A 17,698-nucleotide genomic window follows, 5' to 3' on the forward strand; every position below is an offset into this window, starting at 1 on the left:
GCGTGACTGCACCGTGCACGCGCAGTGGAGGCTCGCATGACTAACAGTTGGCGGACACTCGTCTAGTACCTGCCGCCTCTACAGCACACGACATCCCTTCATATATGGAGCGCACATCCACTTGCACCGAGCCCACAGCTATTCAACATATCGTGGCCTTGGACAAATACAGGCGTTCAAGCTGAGTTCCCAAGGGTCTTTAGAAAAGGTGTTCGGATGCCAAGAGGCGTGTGCGTCTAAAAGTACAAAAGATGAGGGTCACAGGCGCAGGGGTATGAAGCAAAGCTACGTAGTGAGAGTGAGGCATCTCGGCAAACTCAATCATAGGTAGTGCGGTCGCGCAGACGCATTTGACGAAGACCTCCGCGCCAGTACCAGCTTGAATTTTCGGCATCTTCGTCATCACTGCCGTCGTTTCTCCTACTGCGCGAGGTGGAACGAGCAGGAGCCGAAGTGGACAATGCGGTGCTGGAGCGGATAGCTGGAGTGGACGCCTCGAAGTCTTCCCAGTCTTCATCTCTGGTGCCGGCAGGAACTCCGGACAAGCTGCCACGTGGTCGCAAGCCGCTTGATCGAGCGGCCGAGTCGCTGGGACTTGCCGCTGCTGAATCGTTGGGACCTGCCGCTGCTGCGGTAAAGGATGACTTCGATGATATGGCAGCACGGTTGGAAGCAGGAGATTCTGCCCTGGCGTCATACCGACGCGAGTCTCGCTGAACAGAGGGTCCTGGCCGGACCGCTAGGTCAGGGTCATTGTGATCGTCGTCGTCATCATCATCATCATCATCATTATCATCATCCTCGTCTTCAACGATGCGGTCGTTGCGGCGCGAGGCTAGTGCAGTGGAGTTTTGCGTATGGGTGGATCCGCGGCGCTGCTGCGACAACTCTCTGCTGTCCGTGCTCTGGCTTCTAGCCTCACGAGCAGCGCGGAAAGAAGACGCTGTCGAGATGGTCTTGGTGTCCTGCGTGGGCTTGGTACCCAGCGAAGCCGATCGACCAAGCGTCGAGGATAGCTCCGGCATTGCATTCATGTCCTGAGTGCTCTCCATTCCTGTCCGCATCGAGTCCGGTCGATCGAACATCATGTGACGCAGACCGGGTCCAGAGACACGCGAAGAATTGAGCACTTGCTCTCGCAGGGCGGACTGCTGATGTGCGGCACGACGAGCAGCCGCCATATGCGCCAGGCGCAGCCTACGGAAGCGAGCCTTGATAAAGTTGGGCTGGCGGTCCATGAAGCGTTGCGCCGCTGTCGACATCCAGCCAGGCGCAGAGGAAGCGGTTGGATTCGTGTCGCTCGAGCCGGACCCTGTTCCGGCAGTGGTTCTGCCATCGTCGTTGTTGGCCTCGGCATCGGCACCACTGTGCTCTGCGGCCAAATCAGCGTCGTGCTCGCCGCTTTCACCTGCTCTGTGCACCGCAACGCCCGTGAGAGCTGGGCCATGTGGAGAGTCGTCGCGCTGCGGCTCAGCGCTGTGTTGGTCGTGCGGGGTAACACGAATGTGATCGAGCTCAATGTCGTCGATGGCTGCGCCGCCGGCCGTACGTGCAGGTGCACTGATGCCGTCGCTCTCGTTGCCTGCGCCAGTCTGACGACGGGCACGGCGAGTGAGCGTTCCGGAGCCGTGTGGCTCGCCGACGAGACGATCCTTGATGCGTAGGAAACCACTGAGGCCAGGAATCGAGCTGGAATCGTGCTGTGAGCTGTGGGCCTCGGCATTTTGAACTTCGGCGGCTTCAAGCATGGCGAGTTTCTGCTTTTGCTTCTCGAGTTTGCGACGCTTACGCTCTTCACGTTTGCGCTTGCGCTCGAGACGCTCCTGGCGATCCTCGACCTCGCCGATGCCCATTCCGCTGCTGACCCACCACCAGAAGCCAAGCCAGCTCTGCCAGATGGTGAGCGTCCAGCAGACGTTGGGAAGCCACCAGAGGCGATCGTACTTGATCTCGGTGAAGCTGATGGCGGTGTTGATGAGGGCGAGGCCCACAGAGCCACCGCCGAACGCTGCCGTGCCGCCGCCTGCGCGCCAAGCACGTCGACGATTGACGAGAAGCCCCCAGATGAGCAAAGCGGTGGTGTAGAGGAGCGTCAAGGTACTGTTGCAGATGTTGCGGATGGCATCGCCGAGATCGTTTGTTTTTGCATCGCTATCGTCGGCGAGGCCGGTAAATTCCATGCCCGAATTGATGATGGCGAGCGGACCGAGCATCCAGAGGATGAGACGAGCCTCGAGCGCAGAGGGGAAGAGAAGCGTGAGGAATTGGATGTGGGTGATGTGGATGAGAGCAGTGGTGATGGCACGCATGACGAGGAAGAACACTTCCTGCAGCTTTGTCCATGAATCGTCGCCCGGTGGCAGTTGGATGCCGATGTATGGGAACATGAAGGGATAACGCTGGGATTCATCCTCGAGTTGTTTGAGGATGATGTGGAGGGTGACGCTCAAGCTGATAAGGAGCATGAGCGAACTCGAAATCTGAAGGTAAAAGTTCTTCCGGCTGAGCGGGAAGTGGTACTGAACGGTGAAAAGGAGGTGGATGAGGAGCACCGAGATGAGCGCAATGTTGATGCCATCGACGACGATCTGAGCAGGCATGCTGAACGCAAAGTCGGGCATGAGGGCAAGCAGAGGATCGCTCGAGGTGGTGGGCGGCGGTTGACCATCGATGGTGATGGCAGCGGTGGGGAGTTCTGAGTAGGTTGCCGTGGAGTTGGAGGAGGAGTTGGAAGCGGCTTGGCGATCGAACCAGTGCCTGCCATGTTGAGGTGGTGGTGCGTCTTTGAACGGTAGTGGTGTGGGTGTCAGGGCAGCACGAGGAGCCAGAGTCTGACTGCGTTGCTGCAGCTGCTGGTCATGTTGTGGTAGAGAGGCGCGGGTATATACGTCGGTGCCCAGGACGAGCAGCAAGCAAGCCGCGATACTGATAAGCAAGGCCGTGTAACCCGCAGCCAAGCGTAGGGCCTTCATGATCGGTGTAACTGGTGTAGATGACCTACAGAAAGGGCGGTGAGGTTGAACACCAGATTGGCGGGATTACACCGAGTCTACCGGCATGGTTTGAGCAGAGGCGCTGCCAGAAAGGTAGATTCCTCGGTATCGAGCGTCGTGGACAGGAACACTCAAAGCGGGACAAGAATAGTTGCCAAGAGTCGAGACGGTGAAGTAGAGAAGAGAGAGTGAGTGAGAGAGAGCCCAAGAAAAGAGGCGCCGTCAGACTGTTCGCAACCCACTTCGTCTACGCCCTCTTGCACTCTCTTGCCCTCTCTTGCCCTCTCCGCGATTTCGAGCACAAAATAGACTCGCCGGACCCTACTTGGGCTTATGCCTGCATTGCCTGGCCACTGCTGCCAATTTTCGGATTTGTGGTTGCGGGTGAAGATGTGCGGCCGTCACTCCTAACATGTTCTTCAAAGTAAAAGATCACCCTCTCCTTCGGCTTGAGATGAAAATAGCTCTCAGTTTCGAAGCTCGTGCTGTCGCCTGCTGCTGGTTGTGGATGGAATTCCGAACCACACCACAGCTCTTCTGCGCCAGAGACGCTCGCTATATTTTTTTTTTGCTCTTTTTCCTCGGATCGTGGGAATCGGAGCGCTGGGGCACGTTGGCCGCATTCACTCAGCCTCTCTTTCTCTGCGACTGTGTAAGTGGCCCGACTCCCGTGTCGCGGGACTTGATACTACCAGTTTGGCTTTCTTCCTTTCCTCCTCGTCCATCCACCGCTGTCTTTCCACTTTCCCTTGCTCCCCTCTTGGCATCGACGCCTTGGAGACTTTGTCGATCGTCGTTCGCTCTTTCGATCGTTTTGCCTCTTCGGTTAACTCAGTTGTCATTCGCTACTGCCATCACTCTCTTCGCCCTGCACGCACCGTGCACCGTGTCGCGCGTATCTTTGTTGGCACACATCTGTCACGTCGATCGATCCCGTTGTGCCGCGACGCCATTCATCGACCTGTGTCTAGGCAGCACACACACACACACACACACACACACGTCATCATGGAAGATCACCACGACCACCACCACGAGGCTCCCCCCGCCGCATACGACGATGCATCCAGCCAGTCCCACTCTCCGTCGAAGCACGAGCGCGACGACTTCGACCATGCTCAGCACCACGTTGCCTACCAACCTCATAACTCGTATGCTTCTTCGTCGACCAATTTCAGCACTCCCGTGCGCAACTCGCATGCAGAGGCACAGGCTGCCCTCGAGGCTGTCGCTGCCGCTGCCAGCGCAGGCAAGATCCAGATGACCCCGCCACACTCGTCTTCCTCGTCTTCCTCGACTGGCTTTATGACCACTCCCGTTACTGCTGCCGCTGCTGCTGCTGCTGCCGCCGCCGCCGCCGCTGCCGCCTCCTCCTCAGCTTCCGATGCCCCTTCCCCCGGTGGCCCAGCTTCCCCCTTCGGCACCCACCTCGGCAGGAACAAGGCGTGTCAAAGCTGTCGTGCTCGTAAGCTCAAGTGCGATGGCCAGAAGCCCGTCTGCGGCCAATGTGCAAAGGGCTGGCAGATCAAATTTCGAATGGCTCAAAACAAGGCCAAGAACAAGAAAAAGGCACAGGATCCCGCTGTCCGCGCCGAGCTCGACAGTCTGCCCGAGACCATGCCACCTTGCGTTTACTTGCCCATCTCTCAACGATCCTCGAGCCGCTCAGCCCGTGCTTCTCTGTCCGCACAAGATCCCGATAGCTCCTTCGTGAACGATTCAGCTTCGACTTCGGCGCTTCCTCTCATGGATGGCTCGCCGATGCCTGCTTCCACGCCATCAGCCAAGAAGCGCAAGCGACCGGACGAGGCCAGTGACGAACAGGTCCTTCAGATGCAACAAGAAATTCAACAACTCAAGCAGCGTCTTGCCCAAGTCTCCGGCGTCTTCAACGGCAATCACCAGCCGCTTGACCCCACTCAACAGCAGCAGCAGCCACATCAACAGGGCGTCGATGCTTCTGGCCGTCACCCCTCCAAGGATGAGCTTGCCATCGCTCACATGCTCGCTACAAGCATGCCATCGGGCGAAGGTCCCTCCAACGGCTCCGGTCTGGCGCTCTCTACGTCATTCGACTACCAACAGGCCGTAGCTGCCGTCGCTGCCAATGGCGGCCTGGCTGCAGGTGACCATGCCAGCTTCGATGTCCTCGACCCCGCCCTGGGTGGTGCTGCCTATTCGCAGCCCCACGTTGCCGATCCTCGCACCGACTCGCGTTCTCACAAGCACGCCAAGGTCACCTCGGTCCAGGACGAGATGGACCTCGATGACTTTGGCAACCCTCTGTTTGAGCTCATGGTGACCAGCTGGCCTGCCGATTTCCCGCCTCCCAACCTCGTCAACCAGCTGGTGTCTACCTACTTCGAAAAGGCCACCGCCCAGTCGCTTTTCCTCCAACCTACCCGCTTCATGGAGAACCTCTCTCATGGCCCGCAACACCCCCGCTACCCCAGCCAAGGTCTGCTCCATGGCATATTCGCCCTGGCTTACCCTCGCCTTCGTAGCGCCGATGTGCAAGCGGATGCTGTAGGCCAAAATATCTTCCACGGCGCTGCCACGGGCGACAAGCTCGCCAGTTTCAAGGCCGCCGCTGCCTTCCATGCCAAGAGGGCTAAGGCGCTCGGTGAGCAGGCTTGCCAGCAGGGTCGATTTGAGGAGGCCGTACAGATCGAGTCTGTGCTGTGTGCCTACTACTACATCCACGATCGCTCCATTGAGGCTTGGTTCGCGTCGGGTTTTTCAGGCTCGCTGCTGAAGGGCATGGAACTCAACCGCATGCCTTCCATCCGAACGTTTGCCTCTAGCCATGACATTCGCAAGCCTGCTGGAGCCAGGAAGCAGCCCAAGCCCGCTGTCTACCGCGCTGTGCTCAAGCAGCCAGCCGCGACGCCCCTCGAGCATGAAGAGCGCGTTCGGCTGTTCTGGAACTGCTTTTACAGCGATCGTGCCGCCTGCTCCTCTACGCACTGGGCGCAGAGCATCGACGACCTCGACATCAAGACTGAGCTTCCCGGTGCCTTTGACGACTTTATTAACGGTACTTCGGACCTCGTCAACCGTCCCAGACAGACGCTCGAATCTCCCGACCTCTTCACCGATGGCCACTACGATCCTGCCATCCTCCATCTCAAGGCGGCCATCCTGCATTCGAAGTGCGTTACGCACATGTCGAGGCTTCCCATCGACGCGTCCGTCAACGATGTGCTCACACCTAACTTTTACAAGCTGGATGGCTGCGTCACATCCTTGATGCAGAGCTTCCCGGGCAAATGGCGCGACCTGGCTGCCTTTGATCCTGCGCTACGTCCCTCTCTGGGTTTCGAAGAGCCTCCATTCCTCAGCGATGGTGTTAACTATCGACCGGAGAAGCAGATCAGCCTCATGACGAACCAGCTCGTGCTTGCACATGCGTTCATGTACGGCAGCTCCATTGCGCTGCACGAGCCTGTGGCGCACCGCATGCCCGACTCGGCCATGAAGTCGGCCCAAGCTGCACGCAGCATCATCAAGATCCTCAAGGTGTTTATCACCGCGCGTGTCGACCTTCTGCAGGTGGGTTCACTCATGACGCTTATGATTGTGCTCGCTGCGCGATCGGTAACGCGCCAGTACAAGAAAATGCGCAAGGAAGCGACGCAGGCCTACCTGCGTTTGCGTCGCTCGCACCCTGAGCTGGCTGCGCGCGTCGCAGAAGCTGGTTATCCTGTTTCGTCGAGTGGACTGAGCGGCGCTTCGCCGTCTTCTTCTGCTTCCAAGGGTCTCGGTGCTAGCTTCAATGCGATGGGCGTAGGTCTCGACACTTCGTCTTCGGATGCGGTCGACGAGGAGGATACAGCCGCTGCCGAAGCGATCTCCACCGCAGGCTTCAACGATAATCTCGAAGACGAATTTGAGTTTGCGCTCGACACGGACCCAGCGCTGCGTGCCCAGATTGACCCCGAGGGGCAATTGGCTGGTCTGAGGGACGATCTGGAGCTCATCTTCTGGAGCTTGATCAAGTATGGCGAGACGTACCCGCTCGGTGTTGGGCAAGCCAAGATCGTGGCGCAGCTGCTGGGCAAGGACTACTCGAGCGAGTTGGAGCAGGCGGGGCTGTTCAAGCGATCCGCTGAGCCGAGCTCCGTGGGCAGTGCCAGTGATGCGGGCAGCTGGAACGACCACACCAGTCCTGCCAACTTTGCAGCCGGTGCCGGTGGTCATGCGGGTCAGCATGCGTCACCTCCCCAGGGTAGGCCAGCGGCTGCGGCTGCTGCAGGTGCTGCAGGAGGATATCCTGGTGCCGCCGGTTCAGGTTCAGGTGCAGGTTCAGGTGCAGGTGCAGGTGCGGCAGGAGGCGGCGGTGCAGGCGCGTACGCCAGAAGTGTGAATGCTGGAGCCAATCCGTCGTTCTTCCATGTGACCGAGGGAGGGTATAGGTTTGGTCATTTCTAGGTGCGGCAGCGACGGTGGCGACACAAGCTTGATTGTTCTCGGTTCTTTGCTCATCAACACGGGCGAATCATTATTCCCAGTCTGTTCCTTTTCCGGTCGATGTAATGTCATGGTTTATATATTGCTTCTCGTCGATCACCGGTTCTGGATCAGTCTTGCTGAGACCAAAGCACCTCTGCGGGGCACGGAAAGCTCAAGCAGTACATCTGCTTGTTGGGGGCGACGTCCCTGACATAATGAATGGTGAGCCCCTGGGTGTGTTTGCCGGCGTCTCTCTGCTGCCACTCGGATTGGACATGGTGCATGAAGTCGAGCGGGTCGGTGAGGTGGGCGTAGCGCGCAAAGTTGGGGTGCGAGGTCAGATAAGGGGCAGAAGCGGTTTTGCGGAGACCAGCGAAGGTCTGTTGCGGGGGAGGGATGGGTTTGGCCGTGAGGCGGTGAGGGGAGGAGGGGGAGAGGCCGAGCGCGGCGTTGGCGCGTGTGAGGATGTCGAGGGCGGGCGTGAAGGGGTCTTTGCTGAAGCAGTGCACGTGGATGGTGGGGAGTGCGGTGAGGGTGCGGTCGGGCGAGGCGGTGCGCAGGGCGAGCTCGGCGAGAAGTGCGGACCGGCCAGCTAGGGTGGACAGGTGCGTGTAGGCGCCCCGGAAGGCGTCGAGGAACTCGAGCGCCGTGGCGGGCAGGTTCATGACGAAGTGGTCCACGAGCTTGCGGTCGGCGTGTCGCTCCGCTTGAGCGTTGCTGCTACTGGTGTTGAGGGAGAGGGCGGAGAGACTGGATGCGACGTCGGCGCTGCTGCTGGTGTTGGCTTGTCGTGCAGCATGCAGTTGTCGGTTGAGCTTCGCGCGCTCCTTGACAGCCTTCCTCGCAGTCTCGCGCAGCCTCTCATCCTCTTGGTCCTCCGCCTCGCCATCAAACCCTTTTGGTCGACCGGCAAACGCGCGCTTCCACGTCTCCTCCATACTCCACCGCACAAACTGCCTCCCATCCATACACGTCGCCACCATCCCCCCATCCAACTCCCTCCCCCCACCCTCTCCCTCTAACAACACCTTGTTCCCCCTTGCATTCTTCACCAAACTCTCATGGCTACTCGGGTTCAGATCATTCGCCAGCACCCAGGTCCCGCGCTTCGCCGCCGGTACGGCAAACGGCCCCACCCCAGCCATGACATCCGCCAAAACCTGGTTGGGCCGACACAACTTGATCAGCCGCATATGCTCCGCATGCAGCCGCGAGTTCCAATACACGCTGCGGAAATCGAACTCAAAGCTGCAGTCCGACTCGCTCACTCTGGCGGTGAAATCCGCGTCGCCCGCCAAGAGCTCCATCTGGAAGAAGCGGAACTCGGTATCGATGCTGTCGAGCTTGTTGACCACCGTGCGCAGCGATCCGACGTGTTTGGAGAGGATAACGTGACCCACGAGGAAACGGTACGGGAGGAAGGCCTCGAGCAGGTTGAGGTGCGCAATGTGGCCGACGATGGTGAAGCCGGTGGGCACGCCGTCTGTGGCGACAATGTGGGTTGGTAGGAGGGCTTCGAGGACCTGATCGGACGACAGGTGGTCATAGCCCAGCTCGAGAATGAAGTCGGGGAGCAGCTCGAGGTTGTGCTTCTGAATGGCGGAGAGGACGACGTCGGGGGTGGGCGAGGACGAGGGGACATTGAGCAGGAGGACGCGCTGCGAAGCATCGCCGTTCGGGTGAGGCTGGACATACCTCACCCCGGCAGCGTTGAACATGTACGGCAGAATGGCTTCGTCCTTCGTTATGAGTGGCAATTGACGACCAGACAACCCGATGGCCTGAATGTTGTGGTGGGTGGTGAAGGAAGGCTTGAGCTGTTCGAGTAGCTCTGCTGATCCTTGGATGGTCTCGAGCAGCGGTTCGGTGCCCGTGAGACGCGGGACCGAGTCCGGCGCGGAAATAACAAGCCTGTTATGACGCATAGGGGTGCGCATTGTGGCTTGTGAGCCACTTGTATCCGCCTGAGCAGCGATAGAGGTTGACATGGCGAGCGAACCAAGTGGTCTGTCAGTCGTGATAGGGCTGGAAGATGGAGCTGAGAAGCTGCGTTGAGCGGTCAGAGCTGGCGTGCGGATGAGACCGTGACGAGTGACAGATGGGACACGGCGAAGGGTATGAACTGCAATGCGCCTTGCAAGCATGTATGGACCTCTTTGCACGGCGTCGTGTATGAAGGCGAGGTTGGATGGGAAGGAAGCATGTCACACAGCGTTCCAATCTGAGAAGAAAGAAAAAAATGGGATACTCGACATTCCGAGATCCGAATTGCCGACTGCACCCTTGCTCTAGAAAAGGAACACACAGACAGACAGACAGACAGACAGACAGACACTGGAAGAAGCATTCTTGTTCTACTTTTCCTTTACATCGCTTACTTGCAGTTTGTATCACTCGTCGATCTCAACATCGAGTTGAGGCGTCCAAAGCACCAGCTTGTTGGAAAACATGTACCTGCTGAAAATGAGATAGAGGTATCGGAACCATTCAAGCTGCGTCTGGTGCTTGAACATGGCTTGCACCGCGTTGACATACTGGGCTGGAGTTGCGAGCAAGAGGATTTCTGATGCTGGCCTGTACTCTGCCTTGGCCCCATTAGCCGGAGGGATTGGTGGATGGCCGGGACTGGTGATGGTCTCCCACACAGCGAAAGGGACCGAGCTGTACTTTTCCCACACCTCCATCGAGGGCAGCACGTACACAGGCAAGTTGCGGGCGAGGGCAGCATCCCGGGTTCCGTTGTACGTTGCGACGTGGTTTGGATGACCCGAGATGCCCTGCTTGTCGAACGTGATGAGGGCGTCGATGCGGCGCGAGCGAGAAAGGGCGTCAATGTGTTTACCCACAAGCTTCGAGATGTGGTCGTTGGGCCAGATGGCGTCCATGGAATCCTGCAAGCGTGCATCATCGAGGTATTTTACTCTGTTAGCCGGAACTCCGAGCTGATTGTAGCTGGCAAAGAGTTCCTCTGTACGTTGCAGGCCGAGGCCCGCTGCGTTGCCTGTCGACAGACACAACCCGGACAGCACAGTCCCCGCCGCCGCAAGCAGCTGGACAGCCGGGGCAAAGAACATGGCTTCATCGTCTGGATGCGCCGTGACGAGCAGCGCGGACGAGGGCAAAGCGCGTATCGATCCGCTGATGGCTGCGTCTTTGTCTGGATGCTGGATGCGCACACCTGCGATCAGAAATTGGACGAGGATCGAGCCAACAAAGACGACGAGCAAGAAGGTCGGGCGCGGAATGGCCATGCGCGCCATTCGCAGCGGACCTAGGAGTTGGTCCGTCATCGTTGGCCTTGAAGCTATTGGATGCCGATATGGACGATGTCGGATGGAAGAACATCCATAGCTGACAGACATGCGGGCGATCAGCAAGTTGCATCTAAGTTGCAGAAGAACGTGCGCAAAGAATTTTCGCGGGTATGACTTTTGTCTACATTGCCGATATAACACTACAAATTGCATGCCCGCCGCGGTGCTCGATGACAGCCGATCTGATTGTTACGGTTCTCTTATCACCTGCATCCGCCACGAGCCTTGGGCCATGTACTCACAGTATAGGAAGAAGCACAAGCGCGAGCTTTCGAAGTCACAAATCTGCACTCGGACTGTCAGCATGACGGTGATCGGCTACTTGGCCAGGGCTGGCGAGTAGATGAGTGATCCCCAATCGGTTGTGCAAGCTCGGTTGGGAAGAGAGAGAGAGAGAGAGAGAGAGAGAGAGAGAGAGAGAGGAGCGTTTGTTTGTTCGTTCGGCTGTCTCTGAATGGCGCACGCACTGGTTGTAAGCGAGCGAATTTGACTGCAGATTGCGACCTAGAGTTCCCGTCGGGTCCCGTTTGGAAACCAGAAAGTGCTCTTTGCCCGCTGCATCGTTGGGCCAAAAATTAATTTCCCGCGCCTTTTTCTTCATTCATGGCAGGCAAGCAGGCCAGCAGGCAAGCTGGCAGCCGAGGCATTGGAACCAAATTCGGGGTAGAGAGGCAAGCACATGCCCCACGACGCAGCGCCGCGCCATTTGGCTGCAAATGTCTCAGCTAAGCTCGATATGGTTGGCCATGTTTCTCAGTCGGTCTCGGATCGGGAAGTCGAACGACGCCGTTGCACTCCAGGCCTCGGACGAGCTGATTCTGCTGCCGTGTCATTGTGGCCAACTTGCAGCCAGTACTCTCACTGCGCTCCTTCGAGCCGGTATTCCAGAGGTACAGGTCCAGCGCTCAATTTCAGCATCCGATCCAAGGCGGCTGCACGGTTTGGCGTCGAGACCCTTCCATTCTGCATGTTTCATGCATTCAGTTGACCTTCTACTTTAGATAAGGTCTGCTGCCAATCTCGGCCAAATCGGGTCGCGGACAGAGCTAGTGGCAAGTAGAAAGTCACAGAGCAGCAAGACGACCTTGCCAACGCATCACCCAGTCTGGCAGGGTGTCAAGAGAGGGCAGTGCAAAAGTCACAGTTGCTATTGGATATGCTCACGGTGGATGATGACTCTCGCTTGGGTTCGTTTAATTTTTCCCATCGACCTTCTTCCCCTCCCGACCATGCATGCACCACACGACCTACAGTACTTTTTCCGCTTTCCTTTTCCCGCCTGTTCATCGTTCGACAGCCCTTGGTTGAACCCCCCCGTCTCTGACCCTAACCCCCCTCTTCCCCGTCCTTGGTCGTCTCCTGACGGCTCGCTCGCTTGGTCTGTTGTCGTCGCGCTTCGGTTGCTTTGCCATCTGATCTGGTGCGCGCCTTTCTAGCATTGCACCCATCCGTCCAGTTCCTGTCCCAGATCGAGTCCAGTTGTCCTCAAAAGGCAATAAAAGACTCCGTTTTCAGACGACCGTAGTCCTCTCCCTTCTTTCCAACTCGAACCATTTACGCCCGCCCTGACGCCACCTGCGACTACCACCCCCTTTGTGTCGTGCTCAGCAGCGCAAGACCCACTCATACCTTTTTTTCTTCATCAAAGCTTTGCACGCGCCGGGTCCCCTTTTTCAGCTTCATCTTTCATAGAGCTACTTGCACGCTCAACAGAGGTCGTCGTTCCGGTTGAACTTTGCTCCTCTCCTTCTCCGCTCGGTACACCCACACGCCAGAACGGCCCAAGCTCGGACTATCGGTCAAGCCTAAAGCAACGCACTATTTTCGCACGCTTTTTTCCGTGGTCCCACACAAGCGAGGAGCAGCAGAAGCTTTCTCGGCCTTCCTCCTAACTTTGTCGTGCGCCGCCCTTGGCAACTTAGCACCTTGGAGCACTTGCAAGCACTTGCCTTGTCCCTCCCTTGCCTTCCTCATCTCGGCGATCTCTTCATTCGCCTTCTTCCGTCTCTTGATCTCGTTTAACGGCGAAAACCCTTAAATAATGCAAGCTGCTGCTTCCTCGCGCTCCGGCCCTTCCATCGACGGCCCCGCCGAGATCGTTAGAGCGACAAAAGCCACCACGGCCCAAGCTTCACCCATCACGCACTACCGTTCTCGCTCTCGATCCTCCAACTCGGCTTTTTCCACTGAAGGCTCTCCACTGCTCGCTGCTGCTGCTATTGCTAGCGGCTCGGCTCGCGTCATGCCTTCACCTATCCCGCCACCGTGCGCTGCTCTGCCGCCCACCCCTGGTGTGGCAGCAGGTGCCGGCTCTCCCGTCCTTGGCGGGAGCGCAATCCTGTATCGCGGCAACCGCAGCAACCGGAACAGCGTTCTGAGCAGGAGCAGCCTCCGTAACAAGAACTTCAGGCATCTCAACGTGGGGCTTACCCACGAAGAGAACGCCGAGCTGGTGCAAAAAATCCTTGCTGATCTCAGGCCCGCCTCTCACGTTTCTACCACCACCGTCACCACCGGCCACTCCAGCTCACGCTCCCTTTCACCCGCAACCAAAACCGCCTCCGCAGCACACGAGCGTCTCGCCGCTGCTAACAAAATGTGCACCCGATCTGACGATGACAAGCGTCTCAGCGCATCGTCGCAGAGCACCGATGCATCCCAACTCGATAGCGGCGTCGTCTCCTCCTCCAACAAGCTTTCTGCATCCACCACTCCGCAGTTGAGCCAGAGTCGTACGCCCACCCCCACGACCCCCGTGGAGACTGAAACGGCGGCGGTCAAGACGGACCAGCCCGATGCGGAGGCGGACAAGGCACTGATGACTCCGACGGCTGCGCTCGAGAGCCTGCGTGTGCTGGAGAACGCTTTCCAGCGATCTTCGATCCATTTGCCCAATGAAGACGGATCCACTACGCAGGACTCGAAGCTGTCGTCGCCCACTACCGCCGTGGCCGTCTCGCCCACCAGGTCGACAATGAGCGACAACGAGGTCGCGACGCCGCGATCCAAGCGCAGCAGCTCGTACCGCAAATCCGTGCCAGCTCTCAGCCAACTCCACGAGGGCGTCGATGCCCTCGGCATTTCCACCGGAAGTCAAAAGGATGCCCCGCACTCGCCCACCTCGGACCACTCGAGCAGCGTCACGGCCGAAACTCCGAGCTGGATCTCGTCGCTTTCAGCGCTCGAGGCGATCCGCGTGCTCGCGTTCCAGCAGGATGTCGCCCAAGCTCTCGCTCACCCGGAGGGCAACGCGGCCAAGAGCACTGCCGCTGCTGCTGCGGAAGCGGCCGTGTCGGCGGACGAAGTCAGTGCGCTTCGCTATGCGTTGAAGTTCGCCATCGCCAGGGCGGACCGCTTGGCCGAGGCGCTCCACCGGGTGAACGAGGACAAGGCCAAGGTCGAGTGTGAGTTGGAGGTCTTGAGGCGCAATGTGCTTTCGATGCTGGGGTCGAAGGATATGTTCGGTAGCGGTGCAGCTGAGGCGCCGGTGCGTCGAGCAGGCAGACGTCGTGCGGTGGAGGATGAATTGGTGGTCGAGGAGGAGGATGCGATGGAGCAGTTTGAGGATGCTCAATCTGCACAGAGTCATGTTGCGCCTGCTGAGGAGCAAGCGACGCGTCGCAAGCCGCAGCAGCAGCAGCAGCAGCAGCAGAGTGACGCCCAGCCTCGCAGCAATGCTTCTGCAAAGACACGTCCCACACGAGCGGCTCATGCGGCTCCCGCAACCCAAACCGCCCCTGCCAAGCCAGCCGCCCCGGCCGCCTCGGCACCAAGCAAAGGAGTGAGCATCGCCTCGCTCCGTGCCAAGAACGCCTCGACTTCGGCTGCAACTGCGGCATCTCAGCGTTACGCCCCCTCGCGCAAAGATCGCGACGCCGCCACCATTTCCTCCTCGTCATCCGACGAAGACGAAGAGGACGAAGAGGCGGAAGAAGACTTCGACCTGTTTCCCTTCAACAAGCCCACGCGACGCATCGCGCCTGAAGTGTCCATGACCGACTTCCTCAATGCCAGCCGCATGAGCAAGATCGAGATCGAACAGCACGATGCGCGCCGCGAACTCGAACGCTCCTTGGCCGACGACGCAGACGGCTCCTCGACCAACTCGCGCGCTCCGCTCACCGGCGGCGGTGCGGCTGGATTTGTCAACCGGAGGGGCCTCTTCAAGAGTCTGACAAAGATGGTCGATCAGCGCGTAGGCGGCCGGCGCAGCAGTGCGTTTTTGGCCCCGCCCGTGCCGGACAAAACGAGGCTGAACAGGTCCCCGAGCGCGTCGTTGGTGCAACAGCAGCAGCAGCTGGCGGAACCGCTCTCGTTTGACGGCGATAGCATCATCCCGCAGTACCCCGGTTCTGTGGGCAGGAAGCCGACGGCCGTACCGAAACGCGTGCAGAGCCACTCGAGCTCCTCGCTGAACACATCGCTCCGCGAGAGCCTCGAGAAACACAGCCTGCGAGACGCCGGCATCCGCACCTGATCCGATCTACCTTCCACCTGCTTTAACTTATACCACTGCCCACTTGGCGTCTGTCGATACACATTCGTTTTTTTCTTTTTGATTCGAAACACACTCTGTCTTTGCGCAACTTCACTGATCCTGTTTCTGTGTCACTGTCGCTGTATCTCTGTGTGTGATTGGTTTCAACGTTCGGCTGAATTGAGCGCATACGGTGTCCGACCTGCCAGGCTCCTTCTGGGTGTGACCACTGCAACTAAGTTACTGCTGCTGCTGTTGCTGCTGCTGCTGAGCCAGGTAATACTCCTCCGCCTGCTGAATACACCTCGTATTCGCACCCAGCTTGTTGATTGTCTCGACATACTCGTCCTCCTCGATACTGTCATAGACAATGCCACCGCCCGCCTGCAGATACGCATAGCCGTCCTTGAACGTCATGGTCCTGATGGCAATGCACACGTCCATCTCGTTTTGTGCAAAGTCGATGCGCCCGACCGCGCCGGCGTACACCCCGCGCTTCTCCTTCTCCAGCTCGCTGACCAGCTCGATGGCGCGGATCTTGGGTGCGCCGGACACCGTGCCCGCGGGGAAGATGGATCGGAGCGCGTCGAAGCGCGACTTGCCCGCGCGCAGCTGGCCGGTGATGCGCGAGGTGAGGTGCATCACGTGCGAGAACTTTTCGACGTCCATGAACGTCTCGACCTGGGTGGTGGACGGGTCGCAGACGCGGTTGATGTCGTTGCGCGCCAGGTCGACAAGCATGACGTGTTCTGCCTGGTCCTTGACCGAGCTGGCTAGCTGCGCGGCGAGTTGGGCGTCTTCGGCATCGCTCGCCCCGCGCTTGACGGTTCCGGCAATGGCGTGCACCGCCACTTTACCCGCTTCGATCTTGCAGAGCGTTTCCGGCGACGCTCCCACGAGCTGGCAGTCGCCGCAGTCGACGTAGAACATGTATGGCGACGGGTTGACCTGGCGCAGGTGGCGGTAGCAGTTGAAGGCGTGCAATGTAGTGCGTCGCGTCAAACGCTGCGAGGGAACTGCCTGGATGATGTCACCCTTAACAATGTTTTTGCGCAACGAGGCGACGAATCCCTCGTAGCCGGCCTTGCCGACGTTGGAGACCGCCTCTTGGCCGGTGAGGATGGGAGGTTGGAGAGGCAGAGGCGTAGTTGCGGCAGTGAGCGCCTTGATGAGCCCGGCGACTTTGTCGCTTGCCTTGGCATACAGCGCCTCGACGTCGGCGGGTGTCGCCGACTTAGCGAGCTGGGCAGGAAGATGGACGTGGCTGACGCAACGCACGGTGCTGAAAACGTGGTCGAACACGATCAATGAGTCGGCGACCATGAAGACGCTTTCCGGAATTCCGAGCACGTCCTTGAGCTCGCGCTTGGTTCGAGGCTCAAAGTACTGGACGCAGTCGTAGCTGATGTAACCGATGGCTCCACCCGTAAAAGTCGGCAAGCCTTGCACGCCAATGTACTTGTATGGACTGAGCTCCTTTTCGATGGCCAGCAACGGGTCGCCTTCGACGTCGAGCCCTGGACCAGTGCGGATGATCTTGAGCGGGTCGGAGCCGATGAACGAGTAGCGGCCGATCTTTTCACCGCCTGTGACGGACTCAAAGAGGAACGAGCGACGCGAAGTGTCGGCACCGTTGGAGAGCTTGAGGTAGGCTGTAACGGGTGTAAGCAAGTCGGAAGGGAGTGATGTGTAGACTGGGATAATGTTGCCTGCAGGTTCGGGGGAGAGAAGCGCAGCCTTGACCTCGTCGAGGGAAGGCTTGAGTGCGTGCTGTTGTGTGCCGTCCATTGTGCGCGTGCAAAGAGTAGAGGGAGTAGGGGTGTTTGGTCAGCGATACTGTGTGCAGTTGGAGGATTGGATTGAAAGATCGGCGTGAGACTCACCAAAGCCATGTTTCTGGACTGCTCGTTCTTGCACGAGACTATATATGTACAGTGAGAGGCTGAGTGATAGCTTGCGAGAGTTGCTAGGGTAGCGTCTCGTCTCGTCTAGATTCAAAGAAAGGTCTCCAAAGTAAGAGAATAGTCGGGGAAGTAAGATAAGGGTGGCGTCCGGAGATGCTACGTTGCCAGTTTCGTGGCGGAGTGGTTGTGGGAAGAGGTGTTGTACGGCGTGTGAACGTGACGACAAGGGGTGCGGTGGGAGTATCCCAGAGGTTGGCGAATGATCTGACGCTGGTTGCGTGGGTTTGTGGCGGCTGACGTTGGTTCGGTAGTCGGTGTTCGGGGGACTCAGTGGTCGATGCTGATATCAGTCGGAGTGGGGACAAGGAGCGTGGAATAGCCGACAGGATGGCGGGTTGTACTGAGCAATCAAGGTTCAAAGAGAGGTGCGAGAGAGTGTGTGTGACAAGCAGGCAAGCGTCGTTTACTCAATACCCGCTACTGTATTGAGTCACATTTTCGTCATGCTTTTTGCTGCAACCGACGGCCCAAGCCACTCGACGCCTTTTCGTTGGCTCG

The 17,698-nt window shown here is 58.7% G+C and overlaps 6 protein-coding genes across 6 annotated transcripts; 2 read left to right on the forward strand and 4 right to left on the reverse strand.

The window, feature by feature from the left end:
* Positions 1 to 317: 317 nt before the first annotated feature.
* EX895_000528 (uncharacterized protein) lies at positions 318 to 2,972 on the reverse strand (the record flags this gene model as incomplete). The annotated part of the gene is made up of 1 exon (XM_029881129.1): positions 318 to 2,972. One exon carries the CDS (start codon positions 2,970 to 2,972, stop codon positions 318 to 320), a length of 2,655 nt encoding a protein of 884 aa, XP_029742515.1.
* A 1,029-nt stretch (positions 2,973 to 4,001) lies between these two features.
* EX895_000529 (uncharacterized protein) lies at positions 4,002 to 7,424 on the forward strand (the record flags this gene model as incomplete). The annotated part of the gene is made up of 1 exon (XM_029881130.1): positions 4,002 to 7,424. The coding sequence occupies one exon, from the start codon at positions 4,002 to 4,004 to the stop codon at positions 7,422 to 7,424; it is 3,423 nt and encodes a 1,140-aa protein (XP_029742516.1).
* A 149-nt stretch (positions 7,425 to 7,573) lies between these two features.
* Positions 7,574 to 9,382, reverse strand: EX895_000530 (uncharacterized protein; the record flags this gene model as incomplete). The annotated part of the gene is made up of 1 exon (XM_029881131.1): positions 7,574 to 9,382. One exon carries the CDS (start codon positions 9,380 to 9,382, stop codon positions 7,574 to 7,576), a length of 1,809 nt encoding a protein of 602 aa, XP_029742517.1.
* Positions 9,383 to 9,835: 453 nt separating this feature from the next.
* Positions 9,836 to 10,735, reverse strand: EX895_000531 (uncharacterized protein; the record flags this gene model as incomplete). The annotated part of the gene is made up of 1 exon (XM_029881132.1): positions 9,836 to 10,735. The coding sequence occupies one exon, from the start codon at positions 10,733 to 10,735 to the stop codon at positions 9,836 to 9,838; it is 900 nt and encodes a 299-aa protein (XP_029742518.1).
* Positions 10,736 to 12,800: 2,065 nt separating this feature from the next.
* Positions 12,801 to 15,236, forward strand: EX895_000532 (uncharacterized protein; the record flags this gene model as incomplete). Its single annotated transcript, XM_029881133.1, has 1 exon — positions 12,801 to 15,236. The coding sequence occupies one exon, from the start codon at positions 12,801 to 12,803 to the stop codon at positions 15,234 to 15,236; it is 2,436 nt and encodes an 811-aa protein (XP_029742519.1).
* Positions 15,237 to 15,476: 240 nt separating this feature from the next.
* Positions 15,477 to 17,024, reverse strand: EX895_000533 (uncharacterized protein; the record flags this gene model as incomplete). Its single annotated transcript, XM_029881134.1, has 1 exon — positions 15,477 to 17,024. The coding sequence occupies one exon, from the start codon at positions 17,022 to 17,024 to the stop codon at positions 15,477 to 15,479; it is 1,548 nt and encodes a 515-aa protein (XP_029742520.1).
* Positions 17,025 to 17,698: the final 674 nt, after the last annotated feature.

The sequence above is a fragment of the Sporisorium graminicola genome, chromosome SGRAM_1 (assembly GCF_005498985.1).
Source record: "Sporisorium graminicola strain CBS 10092 chromosome SGRAM_1, whole genome shotgun sequence".
Taxonomy (NCBI): domain Eukaryota; kingdom Fungi; phylum Basidiomycota; class Ustilaginomycetes; order Ustilaginales; family Ustilaginaceae; genus Sporisorium; species Sporisorium graminicola.